General features: G+C 49.4%; 1 protein-coding gene across 3 annotated transcripts in view; it reads left to right on the top strand.

Moving 5' to 3' along the window:
* Positions 1–27,750, top strand: part of LOC122454886 (cell migration inducing hyaluronidase 1) — a 160,839-nt gene that overhangs the window by 119,220 nt on the left and 13,869 nt on the right. For all 3 annotated transcript variants that reach the window (XM_043489572.1, XM_043489573.1, XM_043489571.1), the window contains exons 13-24: positions 1,546–1,755; positions 8,457–8,662; positions 9,437–9,506; positions 10,794–10,922; positions 13,392–13,477; positions 14,492–14,623; positions 15,838–15,873; positions 15,954–16,109; positions 19,360–19,540; positions 20,806–21,021; positions 25,952–26,163; positions 27,362–27,547. In XM_043489572.1, the coding sequence (XP_043345507.1) occupies positions 1,546–1,755; positions 8,457–8,662; positions 9,437–9,506; positions 10,794–10,922; positions 13,392–13,477; positions 14,492–14,623; positions 15,838–15,873; positions 15,954–16,109; positions 19,360–19,540; positions 20,806–21,021; positions 25,952–26,163; positions 27,362–27,547 (1,820 nt within the window). The remainder of the gene's footprint in view (positions 1–1,545; positions 1,756–8,456; positions 8,663–9,436; positions 9,507–10,793; positions 10,923–13,391; positions 13,478–14,491; positions 14,624–15,837; positions 15,874–15,953; positions 16,110–19,359; positions 19,541–20,805; positions 21,022–25,951; positions 26,164–27,361; positions 27,548–27,750) is intronic.

Genomic DNA, 27,750 nt, shown 5'->3' with positions numbered 1-27,750 from the left:
GTGATAAGCAAGAGAACTAGAAGTTCTAGCTTCACTGTGAGTTTCCCAGTAGAGACTCAAGACCAAGGCAGAGATGATGAGCTGCAGGGGTTCTCATTGTGCAACAAAGAAAAATGGTATCAATTCACTGGAGCTCTTGTTTTCCTAGCATTCACCTCATAGGGGGATTTCTTTAGCATCTCTCTATAAGGTGCCTGTACCTGGCATGTTGAATATCCTAAGACATGCCAGCCTTCTTCATGAAGCCATTGCTCCCAGTGATTTGATGTTAAAACTGGTGGAATAACAGTAGTACCTTGAAGTTTTGTAAAGATAATTCTTTTGAAACTAAAATCATATGCTCTAAGGATAAGACTTTTTAAGTAATCTAACAGAAAGGGATAATTGAATGAAATAGTTCATCATGGGGTCCCTGCTGGCATAGGTAAGACAATCTTTTTTTTTTTTTTGTCACAGGGGTCTATATTATAAGATTTCTAGCATCTCCAGCCCCTGCTCATTAAATTCAAGCAGTACATCCCAGTCACTGCAACCTCCAATATCACTTCTACATATTTCCAATCAGTGTCTGGGGAGGAGAGAGGGCAGGGGTGGTAGTATAAAATCATTTGAGAGATGAAAGCAAAAATAGCAGGTTTATGTCATTCAGGCTGCTGCAATCCTGTTTCCCATCTTGAGAGTAAATCCCTGAGTGACCAGAGCACTCCTTCCCACTTTGCCCAAACTAGTCCCCAGAATCATTCTTAACACAGCTCTCCAGGGCAGCCACTGCTAGAGTTGGCATTTCAATGGGCACCTGTTTTTGGAAGGAATGGTTAGCATGTCCTGAAGTCATCCTTCCCTAGTAGAAGTTAGCAGAGCTCAACCTGGGGCAGGAGTTGTTTTTGAACTGTGCTTTTATGGTGAGTTGCTGGAGTATAGACATTCATTGGGATCAAGTGGGTCCCTTGAAATGTGTAGGAATGGCTCTGAGTATACTATGACATAAGCGTGTGGAACACCCTACAGCTCACATACACACTACTAGAGTCACGGGCTGATGAAGACCCCAAGCGCAGCTTCCCCTTTCCCCAGCCAGGAGAGGGCCTCAGATGGTGGACCGCAACCTGGGCTCTTACTGCCCCAGGGTCCATCCTCTCTTGGACTCCTTAACCCTCCTAGGGTGCGCTTCTTGCCAGCATCCCTCAGGTTATCTCAGGGTTAACCCTTTCTCATAATGCTCAGTAGCTTAGGAGGCAGGGAAAGAAGGTTGAGGCTAACCCCAGCCACTGCACATTCTCACTGCACCTCTTGATCCCACACAATCCATTGCCCTGCACATCACTATATTGTCAGCAGCACCCTGTCTCCAGTGAGGTAGGAAGAGTCAGGCATCTCAACCCATTTGCAGCGAATGTCTTTGATGTAATGAGTCCCTGAGGTGGGGCTCAGTGAAACATTCTGAGGACAACACGTGTATGTGCATTTCTGGAATGTGGGCACCAGTGAGGGGGATCAGGGAGCAACCCCATGGACCCCTTCTGACTCTGGGCTCTGCTTTCCCAGTTTGCACTGGGATTCAAGGCCGCACACCTGGAGGGCGTGGAGCTGAAGCACATGGGCCAGCAGCTGATTGGTCAGTACCCAATTCACTTCCACCTGGCGGGCGACGTGGATGAAAAGGGGGGCTACGACCCGCCCACATATGTCAAGGATCTCTCCATCCACCACACGTTCTCCCGCTGTGTCACCGTCCACGGCTCCAATGGCTTGTTGGTAAGCACTTCCTTCCCGGGGCAGCAAGGGGTCCAGAGCCCCTTCATTTCCTTCATTTCCCTCCCTGATGCCTATCTGCTCACTGCTGGGCCCAGGGACTGTTAGCAATGGTGGGATGTTTTAGATCTAGTCACTTGGTCCAGGGCCATTGGGGGTGGAACCATCCTTGGCTCAGATTTGAGAAAAATATCAATTGAGAAGAGGTAACCCACCAAAGAAGAAGGAGAAAATAAGGGTGTGTCCTTGCTAAAGGGCACCAAGCTACAGAGATGGGTGAGCACTCAGTGGTCATGGGAAGTCTAGCTCTTGTGCTTCTTGGTTTGCCCAAGGATCATTCCATGAATGTGCGTCATGACAAATCTGTTTAACTGCAAATGAGGCAGGGGTCATGCCAAGCCTGCCTGATGGGCTTGTAGCGGTGGCAGGAGTGGGCCCTTTTCCCTTTTGTTCTGTTGAACCAAGTGTCTTCAGAGCAATAAGCACTGGGGGAAATGCCTTCATTAGTAAGTTGGTGTGTGTGTGTGTGGTTTGTCTTGATTTGCACAGATAATTTTTACACTCAATTGATCCTTCTTTAAGTGAACTCAGCTTACATCCTCCATAATTTTAAAGTTGGACATTACAAAATGGCACCCTGCATGCTGAATCCAGTTTGTGTTTTGCTTGGCTTGTATCATGTTTAGAGAAACATTTGATAATTTTACATGAAATGGAACTTTCTTTCAATGGACCAAACTCACATCCTCTGTGAACTTTTAAACCGGATGTCACAAAATGGCACCCAGCAAACTGAACCCAGTGGCCAGATGTGTTTTGTTTGGCTTAAGCGTTTAAAGAAACATTTGAATGAGTTTTCATCACTTGAAAATGGAGAGATTTCACATAAAATCTTGGATTCTTGGCTTCCTTTGAGAAGTAGGCTGAATTGGCAACACTAGACCCACATTCCTGCCTGGCCACAATGGACTGGGGCAAAGTCATAGCACCTCCGCCCCAAGGTGGGCTTTACTCTGGTTTACACCATGCCCACCACTTCCTAGTACATTATAGTAAATTCTCCTAGCAGCGCCACTCATCAGTATAAAGGGGAGAGCATGGGTTTGGGGGCATAGTCTAGAAGGGCTTGGTCTACAGGTGTTGATCTATGGACCTTGGGCAAATTGCTCACCCTCTCTAAGCCTCATATGGGGAACAGGCTCATGTGGAGGAGGGGGTCAGAGCACAGAAAGTGCTGTGGATGGGGCTGGAGGGCCGCTCTCAGGGGCTTCTATCAGGGCAGTGCTGCAAGGGAGCATCTCCATGGAGACAAAAACTGTGGAGAAGCCAAGGGAAATGGGATCTTCCTGAATTAGGAATGAAACTCGTGGCTCCTGCACTGGCAGGCAGGTTCTTAACCACTGGACCACCAGAGAAGTCCCTTACTCATTTCTTGATTCATGAGCTGCTCTCATCTCTCCTTCCCTCCTGAGCCCAAATGAGGAAAACAGACCCCTGGCCTTGTTTTCCCCCAAAGGTTCAGAGGCTAGGGCTTCCCCTGGCGGAGTGGGAAGGAGATGGGCCAGGGTGGGGTGGGGCGGAGTTGCGGAGTGTGCATCACAGATTAGCACAGACATCAACTGGAAATGGAGAGACTGGTTTTCTTCTCAAGCCCTCCCTCCCTCTACCTGGTTGTGGGGGTTGTGCCGTGCCCTCCCCCACCTGTCCCGGGCCACCTTAGAAACTCACTCTTTTCCTCTTTAGGCAGAATGATTGAGTTCTCGGTTTCCTTTTCCAACTCGTATTTGCATTTTCAAAAGCTCATTAACACAGGCTGCAAAACAAATCACGGCCTACTCCAAAGCTCTTTTCCTTAGCAGCTCAAAAAAAAAAAAAAAAAAAAAGAGGCAGAAACGGCAGAAGCTCAGAAGTTACAGTCTTCCTTTTAATAAGGTCATACTTGTAGCCAAGTTTCTCACTAAGACGAATTATATCATACTCACCCTAGAAGGCAGAATCAAGTATACAGTTCACTTCTGTTTGTATTTGTTTTATATTTTAAATTAATTTTTATTGGAGTATAGTTGCTTTGCAATGTTGTGTTAGTTTCTGCTATACAGCAAAGTGAATCAGCTGTACATATGCATGTATCCCCTCTGTTTTGAATTTCCTTCTCATTTAGATCACCACAGAGCACTGAGTAGAGTTCCCTGAGCTGTGCAGTAGGTTCTTATTAGTTATCTGTTTTTTTTAATTAATTAGTTTATTTTAATTGCAGGATAATTTCTGTACAACATTGTGATGGCTTCTGCCATATATCACCATGAATCTGTTTTATACAGAGTAGTATTTATTTGTCAATCCCAGTCTCCCAATGCATCCCATCCACTCCCCCTATTTGTATTTGTTTCAGTCATTTCCTTTTCATACTGTGTGCAGGTTGCAGGAGGAAGTCCTCATAGTTGGGGTGACCCTATGCCCTGATTTGCATCAAACAGTTCCAGTTTACACCCGTTGTCCCTAAATTAATTACTAATAAATAATAGTTAATTAGTAGTTAATAGTTGATAGTTAATTGGTATTAATAGTTCCCACTTTCACTCTTAAAAATGTCCTGGTTGAGACAATAAACTACATGGTCACTCTAACTGAAGCAGTTCCTAAGAGCTGAGGAATTTTACCCCTCAAAATCTCATGCCTAGACTCCACTTCACAACAGTTAAAGACTAAAACGGCTGTCAGGGATCACTTTCATGATCTCAATCATGAGGGAAGGTATCCAGAAGAACAAAGGGAAAATGCAGTTTGGGCAAGAGAATGGCCAGGAGTGTACACATTGCTTCCGGATAGCATTCATGAGGATTCAATGGGTACACCACACGTCCCTGTGTGTGTGTCTGTTTATCCAGCTCCTTGCTGTCTGCCTGAGAGTCCCTTGGACTGCAAGGAGATCAAACCAGTCGATCCTAAAGGAAATCAACCCTGGATACTCCTTGGAAGGGCTGATGCTGAAGCTGAAGCTCCAGTACTTTGACCACCTGAAGCAAAGAGCCAACTCACTGAAAAAGACCCTGACGTAGGGAAAATTGAGGGCAGGAGGAGAAGGGGGTGACAGAAGATGAGATGGTTGGATGGCATCACCAACTCAATGAACATGAGTTTGAGCAAACTCTGGGAGATAATGAAGGACAGAGAAACCTGGCATGCTGCAGCCCATGGGGTCACAGAGTCAGACATGACTGAGAGACTGAACAACAACATCTATCTATCTACCCACATATCTATCTGTCATCTATCTGTATGTACCCACCTCAAGCCAGATCACAGTTCAAGTGTCTTAATTCTAGGAAGTGTTCTAAGGAAGAACAGTCATCCAGTGTTAGGGCTGGAAGGGATTTCAGAAGTCTCCCTAAGGACACTCAGACAAATCACACAGCAAGTCTGTGGTGAAGCCAAACTTGAACTTGTGTCTTCCACTCCCAGCCCAGGTCTTTCTTACCTTATCACACTGCTCTCTTGACTCTATATGTTACTTCACCCCACTCCTAAAAAGAAGAAAGAAATGCAACACAAGACAGGAGCGTTTTTTCTCTGGTGCTGTTGAGAACTGGTTCGTACACAAAGTTTAGATTGTTGTGGCCACGTGTTCCGGGAAACAAACTCACTCAGAAGGACAATGCAGATAGTGGAGTGCAGTTTATTACACCGGTGGGCCCAAGGCAGAGTCTCCTCTTAGCCAAGGTCCCCGACCAGTTTTTGTGAAAACCTTATATACCCTAAGTGTACTTGCTCAAACCCACCTCCCCAAATTCCTTGAAACTAGTCTGGACAAGATAAAAGAGAGATATGATCAAAGTTAACCCATGATTCATGTGTCACAAGACTAGATAAACAGTGGATATTTATCAATAGGCCTGTGGTCATATCCTGATAAACATAATGGAATTTACCACTTTGTTCTGTTACAGAGATAATTAGCATATTCTTTTAGGCAACGGAGAATCCAAGTACAAGTCCTGAGGCTCTTTTATCCGGGGGAGGGGGGGGGGTCTGGTTTTCCATTGGTATGCCACTTCTATATACACCGGGCACAAAGTTCAGAGTCCACTGGGAGGGTGACCATGCGTGTAGCCTAATGTTCACAGCCTGGCCTAAGACGGAGTCCAGCTCTGTCTGTTTCCTCCTTCAAGATCAGACAGATGGAGAGGCGAGTCTCCATCCGTCCTTGCAAGAGAAGGGACTTGGGTAACTTTCTAAGTCTCGGTGTCATCGGTCAAAAGGGAATAGTAGTTGGATGAGGATTGGATGAGATAATATATGTAAAGCATTTCACACCCAGCAAATAAGAGTTATTTTTACTCCTTTCAATAAGGATTTTTCTCTCCAGAGCACAACTCAAGAGGAGGGATTTTTTTTTCAGGCATTTGTTAAAATAAGGATGTATTCATTATTCACTTGGATTCAAAGAATGAGAACCAAAGTATGATCCAGACAACTGGCAACTGGGTACATGGGATTTAAGAGGAACTGTGGGCGGCAGGCAGGAGGCCCAGGTCTGAACACGGCTCCACCTCCCTCCTCTGGGCTCCAGTGTCCTCCTCTGTAAAGTGAAGGCATTGAACTTGCTCTCAGATGTCCCTGCCAGGACAAGAAGCCCATGCTTTCTCACCTCTTCCTCCCAGGCTTGTCTGCCCAGGCTATTTATAAGAAACTTTCATTGCTCACTAGGAGGAAAGGAAGCAGTCCCATTGCATGAACTTGGTATTGGCTAAAATGCTCATTGAGGGACTGAATAGCATTCAAGACCACACCCTTGCCTATTATCAAAGATCAAGGGGGTGATACTTGTTTGAGAGAACAGAAAGCTTGCCTGGCACAGGGCAGCTGTGATTGTGACCCACCCTTACGGGTGAAAGGACACAGTTAGAAAACTGGGGTTTCAGCCCTGGTTTCGCACATGTGGGTTGCATGACCTTGGGCGAATCACTCAACCTTTCTGAGTCTCATTTTCCTCATCTCTAAAAGAAAAAATATCATTAGTGGCTTATGTAAGATTTCAGCAAGATTAAAAGGTATAAGCTCCCAGGCCAGTGCTGGGACATGAAGGGTCCGAGTTCCGGATACTTCTAGCGCAGGGCTGCGTGGGAGTTGGCGGAGTAGGTAAGATTTGTCATAGAAGAGACTTCAGAGGGAAGTGGGGAGTTTACCCTGGATTAGTGCTTCTCAGACAGGGGCAATTTTGTCACTTCCCTTTCCCAATGGAATTGTTTAGTCGCTAAGTTGTGTTCAACTCTTTTTGACCCCATGGACTGTAGCCCGTCTGGCTTCTCTGTCCATGGGATTCTCCAGGCAAGAATACTGGAGAGGGTTGCCAATTTCTTCTCCAGGGGATCTTCCCAATGCAGGGATCAAACCCATGTCTTCTGCATTGCAGGCGGATTCTGTACCACCTGAATCACTGGGGAAGCCTATCCCAATAGGATACTTGGAAATGAATGTCTGGAGACATTTTTGTCACAGCTGAGAAGGTTCGGCTGGCATCTAGTGTGTACGGGCCAGTGATGTTGCTGAACATCCCATAAGATACAGGATAACCCCTTGAATGGTAGCAGTGCTGGAGGGGGAGTTAGATGTTAGTTTGGGGGTGATAGATGAATTTTTTCCAGGGCCTATTGCAGCATCAGGTTGAATGATGTCATAGGGGAGCAAGAGTTTCCCTGATTGGGTGATGTCATTGGGCAGTCAGGACCCAGGGGCAGGGGTGGGGACAGAAGATCTCAGTCAAGGTAGTGAGGTATTTCTTGCTATCCTCACACCCCACTGTGGACAGGGGACCTTGGGAGGTAGTCAGCATCTCGATTGGGCCATTCAACTGAACCAGGATGCCCATTTGATGAGCAGGGATGCTGATGAGCAGAGTCCTGCCAGAGACAAGGAGGTACAGCTCCACCCAGAGGCCCTCTGAGGACCCTCGAGTTTTCAGATCGATGAGTTCATTAGATTCAGACACAGAAGGGGCCTTGGAGATCCTGGAGCTGAACTCCTTCATTGTGAGCTGGGGAGAGTGTGCTGGAGAGAGCTTGAAAGACTTGTCTGAGAGACTGTACCCCAGACTCCTCCATGTTTTAAAGTGGTTTCTAGGCTTAGCCCCCTGACTGTGATTCCAAGAAGGATATTGAAGAGCTGGAGTTTGCAACCCTTTCTGGCTTTCTGCAAATGAGGCTTGATATGGATTGTGGGCTTCAAAGCTGGCTTGTGTCTATGGGTGAGGGCAGAGTGAGGAGCCAGTCTTACTACAGTAAGCCCAGCTGGCCTGGCTCAGGTGCTTTCCCCAGGTGGCACTCTCCCCACTGCCCTTTCTTGGGGGACCTCTTGGTGAAATCCTCTCAGTCCTCGTAAGCAGTGTACTCGCTGTGTCCTCACCAGGTTAGCCTCACAGGACCTTGTCCATGGTCTCCTCTTAGGCCCATTCTAACATCTCGTCCTTTTCCCCACCCTGGGAAGCCTTGGTCACAACACCTCCAGCAGGAAGGGACTTTAAAGTCTGGCTCTATCGTCCTGTCCCACCCTCCCCAGGCCCAACACCCATGTCAAGTCCATTTTCAAATGCCCAGTGCCCCTCTCAGAGCCTGGTGGTTCCTGAAGCTGTGCGTGTGTATGGCATGGATGAATGAGCAAATAAGTGGTGATGCTGGGTGACCTGTCCCCTGTCTTGACCCCGGCAGGTCAAGGATGTTGTAGGCTATAACTCTATGGGCCACTGCTTCTTCACGGAAGATGGGCCAGAAGAGCGCAACACCTTTGACCACTGTCTCGGCCTCCTCGTCAAGTCTGGAACCCTCCTCCCCTCTGACCGCGACAGCAAGATGTGCAAGATGATCACGGAGGACTCCTACCCGGGGTACATCCCCAAGCCCCGGCAGGACTGCAAGTAAGCATCTCCCTCACGCGACTTCCCACCCAGCCTCTGACTCCTTGGTCCTGGGCTCCTGTGTGGCCTGGACCTTGCAAACTTAACCACCTGAGGCTCTCAGCTGCTCAGACACAGTGTGTTTTCTATTCTCCCTTCTCACTGGGCCTCATGGGCACCGGTCTTGTCCAGAGAGACCACTGTTCTCATCCTTGGGTTTTTCCGGGTGACACACAGGGCTCCTTTGAGGAGAGGAAGCAGGCTGCCACCTCAGTGCACACAGCCTGTACGCGTGGGTACCAGCTGCCCAGTGTGCTTCCCGACATGAGAGAGTCAGGACAGAGCCAGAGAGAGACAGAGTCAGAGAGAGAGAGACAGAGTCAGAGACAGAGTCAAGGACAGACAGAGTCAGAGAGAGACAGAGAAACAGAGCTTCCTATGCGGTCACCCTTCTGAGTCCAGGGTCTCTCCCTTAGAAACAGCCACTTTCCTGGGTTCCCCTTATTTTCATTTATTCTAGGATTCATCTCAGATTTAACCCACAAACTTGCTTCTACCATCAAGAGCCAGACCCCATTCAAATTCTGAGCATATTAGGGGTGTAAATGCACACCACTTTAATGAGAAAATTAGGTTTCAGATCAACAAATCAAGGGCTTCTCAAATCACTACTAAGAGGTTCCTTGAAGCTTCACTAGAGCCTTTGACCTGGGGCACCCCTCCACCCTGGACGGCAGAACGGGTGCCAGTTGTGCCCTCCGTCTGATGCCACTCCATCTCTGCTCCTGCCCACAGTGCTGTGTCCACCTTCTGGATGGCCAATCCCAACAACAACCTCATAAACTGTGCTGCTGCGGGATCCGAGGTGAGCAGAAACATCCCTGCCTTGGGTGGGGCTGGGGGAGTGGAGACGGCCAGGTCCAGCATATGGAATACATATGCCTTGAGCCCCAGTCTAGACATCTACACAGACAGGAGCAAGGTAAGGAGGGAAGGGCCAGCTTGGGAGGCAGATGGACTTGGTTTTCTTTTTCTGTTTTTGGCTGCACTGGGTCTTCATTGCTGTGCACGGGCTTTCTCTAGTTGTGGTGTGAGGGCTTCTCATTATGGTGACTTCTCTTATGGCGGAGCACAGGCTCTAGATAGTTGTGATACAGAGGTTTAGTTGCCCTGAAGCATGTGGGATCTTAGCTCCAGACCAGGAATCAAATCTGTGTCTCCTGCATTGGCAGGCGGATTCTTAACCACTAGACCACCAGGGAAGTCCAGGTGGACTCGGTTTTAAGTGATGCCTCTGGCCCTTTGTCACACTGATAATCATAGCTAACGTGATAATAACTCATTATTAGATGCCCAGCATATCAGTATTTTAAGCTCCAATAACTTAAAATTGTTATCACACTTTAATAATAATTTAAAAAATTATTTTGTGTTGCTGTGTATGCAAGTTTATTTATTTTTATTTATTTTTGGCCACACCATGTAGCATGTGGGATCTTAGTTACCCATCCAAGGATTGGACCTGTGCTCCCTGCATTGGGAGCATGGAGTCTTTACCTCTGAACCACCAGGGAAATCCCATAAACTCCAGTAATTTATCAACCTTGTATCAACCCTATGAGATTTGTGCTATGACCTACCAGCTGATGGGGAGGAAGGTCAGGCAGGGACATGCAGAGGGTCCAAACACGGCATTCTGTCTACCCCACTTGCCTCTCACCCAGCCCTCTGTGCTGCTCACCTTCCCGGGGTCCTAAGCAGGTCAGCTGCTGTCTCTGGTTCTCAGCTTCCATGTCTGCGGAATAAAAGGGAAAAGCTAAGAAAAAAGTTCAGGCGACCCTCGTGTTCTGTGTTGGGAGAGGGGGTGGCGATGGACCCAAGGTAGCTCTGAAATCCAGCCATTTGTTTCCCATGGCTGATACAGTAGGACCCCACGAAGGGTTTTAACAGTCAGGATGGAGCCCCACCTGCCCACAAAATATACTTGCCTCATACTTTTCACTGTTCTCTGCAGGTGTGTTTGGGGGTGGGGGGTGGGGCCATTTGGGTGATAGCACTAGGCTCACCCCAAGTCTGGGCCATACAGTTACCCCCACAAGAAGCTCCCTGGTGCTGAATTCTGTGCCTTTCCCCCTGTGTCCTCCTCCATCAGGAAACTGGGTTCTGGTTCATTTTTCACCACGTCCCGACAGGCCCCTCGGCCGGCATGTACTCCCCGGGTTATTCAGAGCACATTCCACTGGGGAAATTCCTTAACAACCGAGCGCACTCCAACTACCGGGTAAGTGCTTCCAGACTGCGCCTCCCTGCCAGCCCATTGGTCAGTCTTCCTATGCCTGCACAGGGTTAGAGCGAGAACTGCCACTGGTGACAGCCGGGAGCAAGTGCATTCCTAGCCTTGGCCTTGAAGGACACAAAGCAGCCTTCCATGGCCTCCCAGGTCCCGGCCGTCCTCAGCAAGGCTCTCCTGTGGCTGTTCCTGCCTTGGCCTCCACCTGGCAACTGGTCGGAGCCAAAAGGAGAGGCAGGAAGCGCCATCACTCAGGCTACTCCTCCTGGCGGCCCCTGCTTGGGGCACCTGAGATTGACTTTGCAGCACACGTGGTGGGGATGGGAGCAGTGATGAGTATGAAAAGCCCGGTCCTATGAGCTGGAGAAGATAAGTACCAGCTCCTGGAGAAAAGATAGAGGTAGCGTCAGCATCCTTCCCTCTGTTCCCTTTGTTTCCCTTGGTATACAGCACTAAAGAGGCAAGTGGAAACAGAATTTTCCTGTCATCTTCATTTACTCATCAGTAGTTCTGTGTGTAAGGAAATGGCAACCCACTCCAGTATTCTTGCCTGGGAAATCTCATGGACAGAGGAGCCTGGCAGGCTGCAGTCCGTGGAGTCGCAAAGAGTTTATTTACTTAGCAAATAAACAACAACAACAGTTCTGTGAGTCCAGCCCCAAGCAAGGTGCTGGGGAAGGGACTGGGATCTCAAGGGTGCCCAGGACCCCCAACAAGGACAACATCAAGACCAGAGTCATGGACATGCAGGAATGGAGCCTGGGAGTGGGGCTGGGACCAGAAATGCTGCCATGGGGATGGAGGTGGCGTTGGGGATGCAGGGACAGCGTCCGTGAAAGAAAGAGTCTGGAATGTCAAGGCTGGTCTTCTGGTCCTCTTCCTAGAGGTGCCGATGCAGGAAACTGAGACCCTTAGCAGGGAATGGATGCATTCAGGGTCAAAAAAAGAGATTCAACTAGAGAGAAGTGTAAAGAAATAATCTCAGAACAGCCCTGTGCTTCCACCTGGGAGGTGGGGTGGGGAAAGTGGTCCTGAGAGGAGGGCTAGGCCGTGTGGTCAGAGGGAGGACCCTGGGCAGTGTCACGTCCTAGAAATCAAGAAAGACGAGCTTCCCTGGACCAAGGGTGGAGGCAGGGAGGGTAACAGTGCCACCTGGACAGAGGTGAGGGAATTAACACAAGCTCCAGGTGGGTTTTTCGGAGGCTGCTGCAGGCCTGGGAGAGCCATCTCTCTGCAGAGCAGGCTTAGGGGCCACATCTCTGTGGGGGAAGAGGGGCTGTGGAGAGACAACTGTTGGCCGCTTATCACGACCCCTTCCTAGAGAAGCCTCCCCGTGAACGGGGGCTGGGCCACACAGGACCCTGGTGTTTGGGGAGGTTGGAAAGGAGAGGAATACTCGAGGGAGGATGGTAGCCAGGACTCCTGGGCACAGAGGGAGGGACGGGCCCTGAGGAAGTTGGCAGGGAGGGAAGGGGACAAAGAAGACCCTCGAGCTAGATGGATTCTGAGGCCTGAGCCAGGAGGAGCCCTGCACATGGCGTGGGCGCCCATGCCAATGTGAGCACTGACCCCATGTCCCCATGTGAGGGCTCTGCCCCGGGCTCTTCACCTGGCCTGTCTTATTTGGTCCTCACAGCAGGACCCTAGTGTCATCAGCCAACTGAAGCCCCAGAGGTGATGGGATTTACCCAAGGTCACACTTAGGAAGGATGTGCTGAGGATGGAGCCCTGCTTCTCCTGACTCACTCACCTCCCCACCGCTTAATTACACGCCAGCTGAAGATCACAGTAGCCAGCATCCTCAGTTATATAAAGAGGAGATGATGTAGTCAAACCTTCCTAACAGGCCGAGGGAATCCAGCCCTGAGGGTGGACTGAACAGAGCTACCCTGGACAGCCTTGTTCAGTTGCCTAGACTCATACTCACCTGTGGCTGACAAACTGGACACCTTGGGGGCCAAATAAGAAAGTGAGATTTTTTTTCCTTGAGTCAGGCAAAAACTGAGACAAAACTGGGGGAGGATCAAAGACCCCTGCTCCAAGGTAAAGATAAAGCTTAAGCTCAGCATTTTCTTTGCATCATTGCAGACACATTTCCCAAGATAACATATCTATTGTCTTTAATTTGGAACCTGGGCTTATAACTGCCCAAAGCAGTGTGAGTTCTGATAATGGACTTAGCTGTATGTCCTTGGACAAGATACTTAACCCCATCTAAACCTCAGCATCCTCATCTATACCTCAGAGACAACACCTTATTCCAGATTTGACTTGAGCCATGCAGAGCAATCCATGTTCTTCACCTCCCTCACTGCAGACCCCCCTATCTCTATTAATACATTCTGAGAGCAAAGCTGGTTTTACTAGAGCATTCAAGAGTATACCATGAGGCTGGGTGTGAGAAGATGCCTGCAGCCTGTGGTCCACAATAATGTGTCCCTAAATGTCCCCTCTCCCCAGGCTGGCATGATCATAGACAACGGGGTCAAAACCACCCAAGCCTCTGCCAAAGACAAGCGGCCCTTCCTCTCCATCATCTCTGCCAGGTAATCAACCTTGGGGAGTCCATGCACTCCATGGGGACCTCTAGACTCAGCCCTATTCCCTTCATCCACTCATTCATTCATCCTTCAAGTATCTTTTGGCATGTTCTGTGTCCTGTGCATGGAGCTCGCTGCTGGGGTTACTTTATGGGAAAACCGAGTGGGGCCAAATCTGAGTCAGGGTCAAGGCTTCAATAGTTGTAAGGAAAAAGAAATTTCAAGAGGTTTCTAGAAAAATCAGCAAAATCCAATATCTGCTTTTCAATAAGTTGACAGGGCTGGGATACAAAAGGTGAAGAGAAGAGAAAAGAAGGGAGGAATTTTGCCATCAATTTAATAGGCAGAAACATTGAGGTTGTACCTATTCATACATCTGGAGCTCAGCCCAAGGCCAGGAGCTGCTTTTAAAATATGCTGTCCAAACCTCCAGGTAGTTAGGAAAATCAGTATCCTTTAAACAAACCAAGGTGCTTGGTCTCTGTCAAGAGTAGGCAACACCAGTGACATGATCCTCCCAGTGGAAGACTTTTGCTGGCCTGGATGTCAGGAACATCCAGGCTCAGTGCTCCATTTGGTGGCTAAGATGTTGCAGCCCAGAAAAGGCACAAGGTCAGGGTTACTCCCTGGGGAGTAGAGAGCAGGGCATCTCAGACTCCCCTTCCTGGTCTGCATCAAGTGCCAGGTTTAGGACTGGCAGTCTGAACTTTCTCCAGGGCTTTGACCCCACCTTAGGGCCAGGGTTGGGGGGAGCAGTCCTCAAGGCAATGATGAACAAGAGAAGCGACATGTCTGTAGGCTGAACGGGGCTGGTGCCTGAAGATAAGACCTCTGACTTTGGCGTCAGGCTCAGAAAGCTCATTGCAGAGCCCAGCCTGGGTGGATTGATCGCTCTTTAGCCCGAGTCTTCTGGGCACCGTAAGCAGAGAGAAGCTCACCACCACCCAGAAGGGCAGTCAGTTCAAGAGGACCCCTTCCCCAACAATTCGGTCACCTGTGCCTCCCCACGGTATGTTCCAGATACAGCCCCCACCAGGACGCCGACCCACTGAAGCCCCGGGAGCCAGCCATCATCAAACACTTTACTGCCTACAAGAACCAAGATCACGGGGCCTGGCTGCGTGGCGGGGACGTGTGGTTGGACAGCTGCAGGTGAGTGAGGCATGGGCACAGGATGGAGACCATGTTCCTCCCCACCTCCCCCGGGTGGGAGACAGACACGAGCAAGACCGAAGAGTCCAGACAGACCAATGTTTGACCTTCTGGTTGCCCAGCCAGGCAGGGACATGGAAGGGCAGCAGGCAGTGACCCAGAAAGCCTGCTAGAGGCAGCATGTGGCTTCTGTCCACCATATCAGTGGCTGTGGGTCATGATTGCCCCCAAATAGTCACTGGGCTTGGCTCTAGGTCACAAAGTCAGTCATATCACCAGTCAGCAGGAGGAAGGAAGGAAGAAGGAAACCAGCACATTCTAGGCACCTCCTGTGTGCTGGATCCCTAGTCGCATTTATTTCTTACCATGTTTCTCAGAGATATAAACCCTCATGTCCATCTTAGACATGGTACACTGACGCTCTGTTGAGTGTATTTCCTGCAAGGTGAGCAGTTGAACTGGAACTTGAAATAGCAGCACATCAGACTCCAAGCCCAGAGGAAGAAGACACGGACCCCGAGCTCTGATCGAAGGTCCCCGTGGACAGCTATGGCCACACTGGACAAGAACCAGAGGGACAGGCAGCTGAGTTGGGGTTTTCTCTAAAGGAGAAGTGGAAAATGTCCTCCTGGTCTGCATTTGTTGTTAAAAGTGAGAGACCATGGACTTCCCTGGTGTTCCAGGGGTTAAGACTCTGCCTTGCAATGCATGGGACATGGCTTTGATCCCTGGTCAGGGAACTAAGATCCCACATGCCGCTTGGCAAAATAAAAGGGACACCAGAAACTATACGTGGGAAATAAATGTATTTCCCAATTTTATTGTGATTGATTTAAAGGAGACATGGGCTTCCCTGGTGGCGCTAGTGGTAATGAACCCACCTGCCAAAGCAGGAGACTTGAGAGATGCACATTTGATCCCTAGGTCAGAAAGGTCCCCTGAAGGAGGGCATGGCTACCCACTCAAGTATTCTTGCCTGCAGAATCCCATGGACATAGGAGGCCAGCAGGCTGCAGTCCATGGAGTCACAAAGAGTTGGATATAACTGAGCATATGAACACACACACACATCCAGAGGAGGAGGAATTACAGTGAGGACTTCACTGAAAATGCTCATGTGGGACATTGAACAGGCTTAGATGCATGATAGCTCCTCTCTTTTATGTGTGTTAAGTCTGAGATGCTCTTGTCTGACTGTCTGCTCTTGTCCCCAGGTTTGCTGACAATGGCATCGGCCTGACCTTGGCCAGGTAAGAGCAGTGGTCATTGCCCCTGACCCCTGTGGGATGCTGTCTCCAGACATCTCATCTCAGACACCTTCTCTCTGCAGTGGTGGAACCTTCCCCTATGATGATGGCTCTAAGCAGGAGATCAAGAACAGCTTATTTGTTGGCGAGAGTGGCAACGTTGGCACAGAGATGATGGACAACAGGATCTGGGGTCCCGGTGGCTTGGACCACAGTGGAAGGACTCTCCCCATAGGCCAGTAGGTTTGCAAGCATGGCAGCTTCCTTGTTCTGCCTGTTGTTGTTCAGTCATGAAGTTGTGTCCGATTCTTTGCAACCTCATGTACTACAGCACGCCAGGCTCTCTTATCCTTCCCTATCTCCTGGAGTTTGCCAGTGAATCAGTTCATCATGTCAGGTGGCCAAAGTATTGGAGCTTCAGCATCAGTTCTTCCAATGAATATTCAGGGTTGATTTCCTTTAAGATTGACTGATTTGATCTCCCTGCTGTCCAAGGGACTTGTGGCTTAACCTAAATGACAGCAGGGGAAGGAAAGATGCTAGTATGTGATCTCTACCTGTTGACTGTGAATTCCTCTGTCCTCTACTGGTCAGAGAAATCATGGAAACAATTGCAATTAACCAGCAGAGGGGTGAAATCTAGAATGAGAGAGAGAAAAGTAAAAAAACTGTTGAAAGGGAGTCAACAGCAGGGCACAGCTGTCAAAACATATAATGTGGTTCTGAGCCACGTCATGGGAATTTAGTGTCCAGGATGGGTGACCCTGGCTTCTTTTCTCCTTGGACAGTCCACTCACTTGGAGCATCTCACCCACCCCTGACAGAGGTGTGAGGATAGTCAGCCCTAAGCACTTGAAGGGGAGTAACCCAGAGGGCCATACAGCCCAGAGTCACGTCACATAGAGATGGGGATCTTCAAGCAGAAGATGGGACCAGACTTGGGGGAACAGCACGGGAGATGCTGTCACACAACCTGTCATGCACTTAGAAGATGAAACTCACCCTATGTGTGCCTAAGGGTCAGAATCGGTTTTGTGCGGGAAAGAATTTTCTAGCCATCAGGTCTGTTAAACAGCAGAGTAGCACAGCTGTCCTGGGGAGGGGGTCAGAGGCTCTCTATCGCTGGATGATAACCAGGTGGTGGGGCGGCGGGGGGCGGTGGTCACTTGGAGAGGTGATGAGCTAGCAGAGCAGAGGGACTCGCTTAATTCCTCGGAAAGCTGCAGGCTGAGTCAGCGGTGAGGATGGTGTTTCTGCTCAGACGTGAAATCAAGCCAGAGAGGAAGCCGCTGAGCCACAAGCAGCAGAGGGCTAAGATCAACCCTTCCTGCCCCGCCCCCAAGCCTTCTACTCTTTCTCAGGAATTTATCCTTCCTGCTCCTACAGGTGGGACCCAGGCCTAAGCCCCCAGCCCTAGAGGGATGGGCATCTTTGTAAAGATTGTGAGGACAGACCCACAGTCTCCTTGGGCACGAGCGATCTAGAAGCCCTTGTTTCTGTCTAGCCTAAGAGATGTAGCAATCCCTTCAGATCATTTTTATGAGCAACTCTGGGTCTGTGTATTTGAGTTTACACACTGAGGGTTCCCAGCCTCCCAGGGCCAGAATGTCATGATGACTTCCAGAGGTGAGTTTGTTTATGGAGGCCTGACAGCTTGGTCAGACTTGGGCAGGTTCCTCCAACTACGTTTGAGAGCAGGAGCCCAGGACTGTGCGAACCAAATTGTGGGGGATCCCTCCTGTATAGGCCTGGGTTGGGGTCCCAGCGTAGAGTAAGCTCACAGTTTAAATATAGAGCTAGTCAGAATGGGCTGCCCCTAAAATACCTTAAATGGAAAAATGCACGGAGCTGCTCCATGAGAACACGATTCAAGGCAATGACATTAATCAATTACAAACAGAAAGATACAGAAATTCCAGAAGTCCTTGGCAGACAGTGTCCTGAAGGCGTGTTGCCAAGACTGGCGTGACCAGGCCCTTCCTTGGGGGAACATGTCTGGATGAGGGGAGCCCAGCTCTGGAGATGGGGACAGCTGAAATATGGCCTCTCCCCATGGGCAGACACCCTTTTCTGCTTTGTTTTCCTTCCTTCTGCCCTTCCTTCTTTATGTTTATGGAAAGAGAGGGTCCTGGCCCAAAGTAGTTATTGCTGTTGTTTAGTCGCTCTGTCATGTCCAACTCTTTGCAGCCCCATGGACTGTAGCCCGCCAGCCTCCTCTTTCCATGGGATTTCTCAGACAAGAATACTGGAGTGTGTTGCCATTCCCTTCTCCAGGGGATCTTTCCCTCCGAGGGCTCGAACCCATGTCTCCTGCATTGGCATGTGGATTTTTTACCACTGAGCCACCAGGGAAGACCCCCTGAAGTAGAGATACCAGTAAAAACATAAAAATCAGGCTTGAAGAATGAGCAAGTCTAGATTCAGGGCCAGGCCCAAGATGGATCAGCTCAGCCATCATAAGCCTGTTTTCCACACCCTGTTCAGGAGTCTGTGGCAAAGGAGAGTGGCATCTTGTGTCCCCCTGCTGGACCTGAGGCAGAATTTCTGAGTCACTAGTTCTCCCACAGCCTCTCCTACCTCCAGCTCCAAGCCTTTTGCCTCTTACTCCATCTTCCCCTACCCAGGAGGGGCACCAGGGCTTTCTTGAGGTCCTCTGCCAATTCACAGGCTTGCCCTCCCCGTGGGTCCTGCCCTCTCTTCTAAGGGTGCTGGAAACATCACATTGAAGTTACTCTTCCATTTCACTATCACCTTCCATTCTGTGCCCTCCCTCTCCCTTGTTTCCCAAACCCAGCACACTGTCTGTCAAAAGGCTTATTCACAGAGAGGAAACTCATCTGGGTCTTAATCTAATTAAATTGTTATAGCAACTAAGACTAAGGGGATAATGACTAATGGCTGTACTCTCCCAAGGGACATGATATTAATATTGGCACTCTCCAAGAATATTCACCATATTTATCTGATGACTCTTGATAGGATGGAAAGATTTGGGGAAATGTCTGTGCAGAACATCCCCCAAACCTCAAGCCAACAATTAGACATCCATCCATCCATCTAATAATTTATCCAGCAATCATTTATTCTTGTGTACTGGTGGCTCATCAGTAAAGAATCTGCCTGGCAATGCAGGAGATGTGGGTTCCATGCCTGGGTCAGGAAGATCGCATGGAGAAGAGAATGGCTCCTTACTCCAGTATTCTTGCCTGGAGAATCCCATGGACAGAGGAGCCTGGCGGCCTATATAGTCCATGGGGTCATAAAGAGTCGGATACAACTGAGCGCAGATGCATGCATACTGTGCCCGTAAATGCTTTCTTAGTGAATGAATTAATGAATCAATCATGTTATGTTATAGGGGCAGTTTTGGGAGGTGGAGTAGGAATGAGGAATGACTTACCCATCATTACCATCCACCTTGGAGGGTGCAAAATCCATGGCGGCACCACATGGCCATCACCCTGACAGCTGACTCTCTTCACTCCACAGGAATTTTCCCATCCGAGGCATTCAGTTCTATGACGGCCCCATCAACATCCAGAACTGCACTTTCCGCAAGTTCGCAGCCCTGGAGGGCCGGCACACCAGCGCCCTGGCCTTCCGTCTGAACAATGCCTGGCAGAGCTGCCCCCACAACAACGTTACCAATATTGCCTTTGAGGATGTCCCGGTGAGTGGGCCTCCCCCCTGACCCGGGGCGGGCTCCCAGCAAACCCAGACTCGGCCAGTGATTCACGAGTCCCTGGGGGCCTGGAGTCTGAGCCATTGCCACCACCACAGGGGTTGAACATCCTCCTCCAAGCAGGTCAGGCCATGTCTCAGGTCTGTCTGCAGCCAAACTGGAAAAGTACAAGCGGAGGTTGCCCCACAGGTCAAGTCTGGGTGAATGCCCGCCTGCCCTCAGCCTGCTCAAAACCCACCCAGCCTTGGCAGGAACTTTCCGCTGCCCTCAGAGTTCTGAAGCTCTGTTCCTCCAAGGTTCTTGGGTTCAACCCCTGGAGTCTGGTGACTGGGCCACTTCAGTTGGCACAATTAATCTAAAAAACAAAAAACACAAAAAAACAGCAGTTTCCGAAGGAATTTTTGCAGAAGAAGCTCTGTTTAATCTCTCCTGGAGACTGAAACATAAACAGGGCCCTCCTGGCCCTGGACGGCAGCAAATTAGGAGCCAGGGGTGAGGTGGTCAAGATGGAGGGCTACCCCTGAGACGGGCAGGTCCAGGGCTCCGGGTACATTTTCTCTGGGTTACAGCATTCCCAGACCTCCCCCCTCTCCTCCTTCTGCTCCTGCCCTTTGCCGGTCTGCCCAGTTCCTGGCAGCTGAGGGAAAAGATGTGAAACTCAAGTTACTTAATTTCTTTACTCAGGCCACTGGAGGCCTGAAAGAGGTCAGTCATGGAACTCTCCAAGGGCTCATGTTGAAAGACTGCCTTCCTACAACAGTGTACACTCACACACACACTCACCCACACACACTCACATACACATCCTCGCCTCACACATATCCACCTGACGTGTGTGTGTGTTTGTTTTATGTATGTAATACTTTCTCATGCAAACACTCACCACCACCTCAATCTCATCTCCTCTCTGTCTCCGTCACACACACACTCTGCCCACCTCCTCGCCCCCTGCAGTCTTTTGAGCCACGTGTCATAGTATTCTCTGGGGTTGCACACAGCAGCCAGCCCTCCAGTAAGTAGAGGCCAAAACCGCATGCTGGGCCTGGGGGTCGAAGCACAGCAGACGTCTGGTTGTCTTTCTGGCTCCGTCTGAAGGGTCAGCCATGTGGTTTCCTGCACTGCCCCGGAGCCTCTCTGCTTTGGCTTGTTGGTAGCATCAGCAGAAATCAGGAACTTCACCCTGGCCTGCCGATGGCCACTACTCCCCACCCTCCACCTTCTGGTCCAGCCTCACTTTCCTGGTTTCTGTTTAGATTACTTCCAGAGTTTTCTTTGGGGAGCCCGGGCCCTGGTTCAACCAGCTGGACATGGACGGGGATAAGACGTCAGTGTTCCATGATGTGGATGGCTCTGTGTCCGAGTACCCCGGCTCCTACCTCACCAAGAATGACAACTGGCTGGTCCGGCACCCAGACTGCATCAATGTTCCGGACTGGAGAGGCGCCATCTGCAGCGGGCGCTATGCACAGGTGGGTGGGGAAGCGGGGTGCGCCTCCTCGGGGTCACTGCTATCTACTCGTAGGATGAGCATTGAGCCAGGCCAGAAAGAGACATGGGCTTCTTCTTTTTGAAAAAATCATTTTATTTATTTATTTGTTTTTGGCTGCGCTGGGTCTCTGTTGCTGTACACAGCTCTTCTCTAGTTGCGGCAAGCAGGGGCTGCTCTCTGGCTGGGGTGCCCAGGCTTCTCACTACGGTGGCTTCTCTTGTTGCGGAGCACGGGCTCCAGAGGGCAGGCTTCAGTGGTTGTGGCTCACAGGCTTAGTTCTTCCGGGATATTCCCAGACCAGGGATCAAACCCGTGTGCCCTGCGTTGGCAGGCAGATTCTTTACCACTGAGCCACCAGGAAAGCCCCATACGCTTCTTCTGTATCTTGTTTAAAAATTTTATCAGAGTACAGTCACTTTACAGTGTCGTCTTAGCTTCTGACGTACAGCAGAGTGAGTCACTGTACGTATACACATATCCGCTCTTTTTTAGATTTTCTTCCCATTTTAGTCACTACAGAGCATCAAATAGAGCCTCCTGTGCTTACAGTAGGTTCTCAATAGTTATCTATTTTATACATAGTGTATATATGTCAATCCCACTCTCCCAATTCATCACCAAAAAATCTACAAACAATAAATGCTGAAGAGGGTATGGAGAAAAGGGAACCCTCTTGCTCTGTTGGTGGGAATGTAAATTGGTACAGCCACTACAGAGAACAGTATGGAGGTTCCTCAAAAAACTAAAAATAGAACTACTGTATGACCCAGAAGTCCCACTCCTGGGCATATAAGTGGAGAAAACCAGAATTCAAAAAGATACATGCACCCCAGTGTTCATTGCAGCACTATTTACAGTAGTCAGGACATGGAAGCAATCTAAGTGTCCACCAACAGAGGAATGGATAAAGAAGACGTGGTACATATACACAATTAAAGAATACTCAGTCATAAAGAGGAATGAAATTGTGCCATTCTTTATTCTTTTTTATTTTTTCTCCCCACCCAATAGGATTTTCAAAAAGCCCAAGTGAAAACACTTTGTAAGCAGAGGTTAGGCTCCTGCACTTACTGTGTGACCTTGGGCAAGTTATCTAAACTCCTGAAGCCTCTGTTTTCTTATATGTAAAATCAGGATAATAGTTGAACTCTCTTAGTGAGCATGTAAGTGCCTCACCAGTCCTCTCCACCAGAAATATAATTCAGGCACATGAGCTCAAATGTTCCAGGAGTTACGTTAAAAAGGAAAAATAAATGAGTAAAATCTATTCTAATAATAGACTCTATTTAACTCAATATATTCAAAATGCTATCATCTCAACATGTAATCAGCATAAAAAATGATTAATGAGGCATTTTACATTCATTTTTTTTCCTGTCCCAAGTCTTCAAAATTCTCTGCATATTTTATGCTTGTAGCCCCTTCAGTTTGCATTCAAATTTTCTACAGTTAAAGTCAAAGCTAGTCCTACCAAAACAATAAAGCTGTGTTTCAGGGAAAACTCTCTTATACCACTTTTGAAATTTAAATTAATTAAAGTGAAATTTAAAATCTGGGGCCTCAACCACACTGCCCACATTTCCAGCGCCCAGTGGCCACATGGGCAGCAGACAAGGAAAGTGCCGGTAGTGTGAAAATATCGGTGACTACATTGATGTTATGCAGAGGAATAACCAGGACTGGATGAGCAGAAGGAACGAGTCACCACGGAAACAAAGAGCTGTAAGATGAGGAGGGTGGTAAGCCTGGGGGTCCCAGTGGGGGTAGGAACACGTAGGAGTGAGGAAGTCTTCACCACCACCCCACAGGCAGGCAGTTATCACCACTGTGGACGTCAGCACCCAGGGTGGGCATTAGAAGAGAGCTAAGGGGGGACTTCCTAGAGGTCCAGTGGTGAACACTCTGCACTCTCACCGCCAAGGGCCCGGGTTCATTCCCTGGTCGGGGAACTAACATCAAAAAAGAAAGAAACGAGAAGTGCTAAAGGTGGTAAGGTGGCTTGACATCCGGGGAGAGACAGGGCAGGGAGCTAGGGAAAGGGCCATGGTGGGGCGAGGGGCCCCGGGGGCGGGGCTGTGCCGGGAACAGATGCCCGCAGAGGCAGGAGGGGCTGGCGTCAGCAGGAGAAGGGCACAGAGGAAGAAGGGGCCAGGATCAGGGAGGTCCAGGGCGTTTCTTTCCGCAGTAGAAGGGGAGGTGATGCACTGAAGAGGTAGAGAGTGGGCCTGAGCCGGCGTCTGCAGAGAGCGATCAGGCTGGAAAGAGGTGCCACAGAGACTGGGAAATGCTGACAGAGGCATGTGGAAGGAGTGTCAGGCCATGCTACAAACCCAGTGGAGACGGCTAATGGAGCCTGGAGGGGCACCCCGCTCCCCACTGCGAGACTTCCTCAGGCACACCCCAGCGCCCTGCAGGGGAGGCGGACCAGTGGAATGGTCCAGGCCCAGGGGCTGCTGCGTGGGTGGGCAGGACAAGGGGTTTGACGCTCCGGGAGTGAGCAGGTGACGTCATGGTCCAGGGCAGCTCAGAAGGGAAGTGTGGTCGGAAGGGAGCTGATGGACGGGAGTTATGACCCACATAATTAAAGGGTGACCAGACCCTTAGGCCTTGCAGCCACACTCTGAAAGTGAGAGTATCCCTGATTCAGGGCCGACACATCCCATGTGGAAGGAGCCTTGATCTTGAGCTTCCTTCCCACACTTTCTTCCCGATACATTGCTCATCTTCTGTGGAAAAGGGCTGACAGAGCTTGGAGGTTATCGGAATTCGCTACTGGTTAATTACTATTAATATTCTCCTTTCCAGAGAGGGTGGGATGCATTGAGAGAGTAGCATTGAAACATATACGCTACCATATGTAAAAGAGATAGCCAGTGGGAATTTGCAGTTTCATGCAGGGAGCTCAACCCGGTACTCTGTGAAAACCTAGAGGGGAGGGGTGGGCTGGGACACGGGAGGGAGGTTTAAGAGAGGGGACATACGTATACCTATGGCTGATCCATATTGATGTATGACAGAAACCATCACAATATCATAAAGCAATTATCCTCCAATTAAAAATAAATTAAAAACATAAAAGGATGGGAAAAGAACATGTAAACACTAAAAAATAATAATAATATCCTTCCTCCACTTTACAGCTTACCACAGGCTTTAAGATGCAATACCTTTAAACGCTTAGACTCATGGCCACTCTGTTAGGGCAGGGTTGAAGTTCCTCTTCCCATTTTACATGTGATACAAGCAGAAAGGAAGAGAACTCCTTCTTTCCAAAGGCACAACGTTACTGAATCTTGATGTGATGTTTCTTCTTGGCCACAGCCACAGGGATGTCACCTGATGGACATGGGACAGATCCTAAAACAGGACACGGTGTTTCATTTTATTTCTTGGTTGTACTGGATCTTTGTCGCAGCATGCAGTCTTTCTCTGGTTGTGCACAGGGGCTTCTCTAGTTGCAGAGCACGGGCTCTAGAGCATGAAGGTTGGGTAGCTGTGGGGCATTGGCTTAGTTGTTTTCTGCCATGTGGGATTTTATTTCCCCAATAGGGGATCAGACCTGTATCACCTTCATTGGAAGGTAGATTCTTAGCCACTGGGCCACCAGGGGAGTTCTGGATGTGGTGTTGTTTGTTTTTTAATGGGTTTTTAAAATTGAAGTATATAGTTGATTTGGGGGGCTTCTCAGGTGGCTCGGGGAGAAGGAATGGCAACCCACTCCAGTATTCTTGCCTGGGGTATCCTCTTACCAGAGGAGCCTGGTAAGCTACAGTCCATAAGGTCGTGACAGTCAGATACAACTTAATGACTAAACCACTACCACCCACCAGGTGGCTCAGTGATTAAAAAAATATATATATATTCCTGCCAGTGCAGGAGACTCGGGTTCAATCCCTGGATCGGGAAGATCCCCTGGAGAAGGAAATAGCAACGTACTCCAGTATTCTTGCCTGGGAAATCCCATGGACAGAGGAGCCTGGTGGGCTACAGTCCATGGGGTCACAAAAGAGTTCAACACAACTTAGCGACTAAACAACAGCACAGTTGATTTACAAGGTTGTGCCAATCTCTGCTGTAAAGTGACTCAGTTATACTCATATATACTTTCTTTTTAGGTTCTCTTTTCCATTATGGTTTATCACAGGCTATTGAATCTAGTTTCCTGGGCTATACATGGGGACCCTCTTGTTTATCCATTCTAAATATCACAGTTTGCATCTATCAACCCTAGACGTCCAATTCATCCTTCTCCCTCCTCCCTCCCCCTTTTGGCAGCCACAAGTCTGTTCTCTATCAGGACGTGGTGTTTTAAACCAAGGGTGACTCCTTTAAACCAAGTAGTCAGGCTTTTCTGTCCCTTGGACTCAGCAGCTAACAGTCTTGCTTGCATGTTTGCCTCGGAAATGAGACACCATTGGTCAACCGATGTGTACCGATAGCCACAGGGACTGGCCACTCGAGCCAGACACCGAGGATGAGAGGGAGAAGTCGGCCACAGGCCAGGCTCTTTCTCAAATGCAGACAGGACAGTAGCTGGTTACAGGGGAGTTGCTTCTGCAGCAGAAGTGTGAAAATCCTCTCTCCCCTCCTCCTCCTTCCTGACCCCCCTGACTTTCCTCCCAATTTGCTCTCTGACAATTAAGCAGACACTCCCCAAGTTCCCATTGGTTTCCCCTCAACAGAGCACTTTTTTGAAGATGAACGGAGAGGGTTGACTGGCTGGGGCCGCATTCACCAGCAGAAAGAGATGCCCCCTTATTTGGCCTTCTCTCATTCAAGCTTTCTAAAAAGGGCTCTGTGAAGAGCAAGTGCTTGTGAAAGTGTACTCTGTGCTCAGATGTTAACCAGACGCTCCCGGGATGACCCCTTGTAATTGCCCCGTTGTGTGTTTCCTTTTTGGGCTCTAAAAGATGTACATTCAGGCCTACAAGACCAGTAATCTGCGGATGAAGATCATCAAGAATGACTTCCCCAACCACCCTCTCTACCTGGAGGGGGCCCTGACCAGGAGCACGCATTACCAGCAATACCAGCCAGTCATCACTCTGCAGAAGGGCTACACCATCCACTGGGACCAGACCGCTCCCTCTGAGCTCACCATCTGGCTCATCAACTTCAACAAGTGAGTGGGGGCCTCACAGGAGCAAGGTGACCTGGGGACAGCTGCCCTGGCCCCACTCAAAGCTGTGGTGATAACAGGGACTCGTTTCAAAGTCCTGGGCTTACTGCTCACAGAATCCCAGGCTAGCCCACATCACCCCTGCAGGAGGATGCACCTAGAGGACTTGACGTCACCTAGTGGTTAAAAGGCAGAAGACCCGGGCTGAGGTCCTGTTCCGGGCGTGGATGACCTTGCACAGGGTGTCTGACCCTCAGAGACTCAGTTCTTTTTTTCATCTAGGAGATGAGCCTACGTAGTGTTACTTTGCAGAGTTGTAGTGAGGATGGAGTGTGAGAGTGTACGGCAGGCGTTTCCCCAAGAACCTGGCCTTACAAAGTGCTCAATATATGGCAAAAATCTCTGGCATTCCCATTTTACAGAGAGAGATGAGACTCTGCATGGTGAAGGGGTGAAGCTGAGGGCATCTGGAGAGGGCTTCATGTATTTGTTTATATCATGCATCTTCTGTGCATGAACATCATTAACTTGGCACAATATTCCCATGAGACAGACATTTATCAGATGCAGAAAAGAAGACCCAGAGAGATGAGATGGGCCCCACAATCAGGCTGAACCAGGAAGGGGCTGAATCCAGATCTTTCAGACCCTGGTTTTTTTTACTCCAGCCCTACTGAAGTGAAAAAGTGAAAGTGTTAGTTGCTCAGTCTTGTCCGACCCTTTGCAACCCGCTGGACTGTGGCCCAGCAGGCTCCTCTGTCCATGGAATTCTCCAGGCAAGAATACTGGAGTGGGTGGCCATTCCCCTCTCCAGGGAATCTTCTTGACCCAGTGATTGAACCCAGGCCTCCTGCATTGCAGGCAGATTCTTTACCATCTGAGCCACTAGGTAAGCTCCTAGCCCTGTTGAAAGAAGGTCTTTTTATTTTTCCTAGCCAATGTTTCACATAGAACACACAGTGCAGACCCTGGGGACACCTCACTGACCCACTGCCATCATCCATTCCAGTCATCATTTCTCCCTCTGTCCTTGAACACTGTGTGACCCAATCATGACCAACAGTTCTTTCAAAACTCCGCACTGAAAAGTGGGCATGCCGTTCGATGGAGAATGCGTGGGTCTTTGTCCAGTGCACATCGAAGAGGCCCCATGACTGGGACATCCTTACTCGTCACCTGATGACTGTGCTTCCCGTTCTAGGGATGACTGGATCCGAGTGGGGCTCTGCTACCCCCAGGGCACCACCTTCTCCATCCTCTCGGACGTCCACAATCGCCTGCTGAAGCAGACGTCCAAGACGGGCATCTTCGTGAAGACCTCGCAGATGGACAAAGTGGAGCAGAGCCATCCTGGCCGCAGCCATTACTACTGGGACGAGGACTCGGGGTGAGGAGCCCTCTCAGGCTGTCCCCCAGCCTTCTCAGCAATCCCAGGCCCACCGTGCAGTGGGAGACCTAATACCCTTTGGCAGGCACTTCTGAGCTCAGGCGAATTGTACCATCCACCGCAGACATTGTTTCTAAAGCTTTGGGAGGAAAATAAGCACGCTCTTAATATACACATGGGTTGTAGGGAATCCACCTATTTTA

This window comes from Cervus canadensis, chromosome 17, assembly GCF_019320065.1.
Source record: "Cervus canadensis isolate Bull #8, Minnesota chromosome 17, ASM1932006v1, whole genome shotgun sequence".
Taxonomy (NCBI): Eukaryota; Metazoa; Chordata; class Mammalia; order Artiodactyla; family Cervidae; genus Cervus; species Cervus canadensis.
The sequence above is the reverse complement of the archived record's forward strand: the minus strand, read 5'-3'. Positions and strand labels throughout refer to the sequence as shown.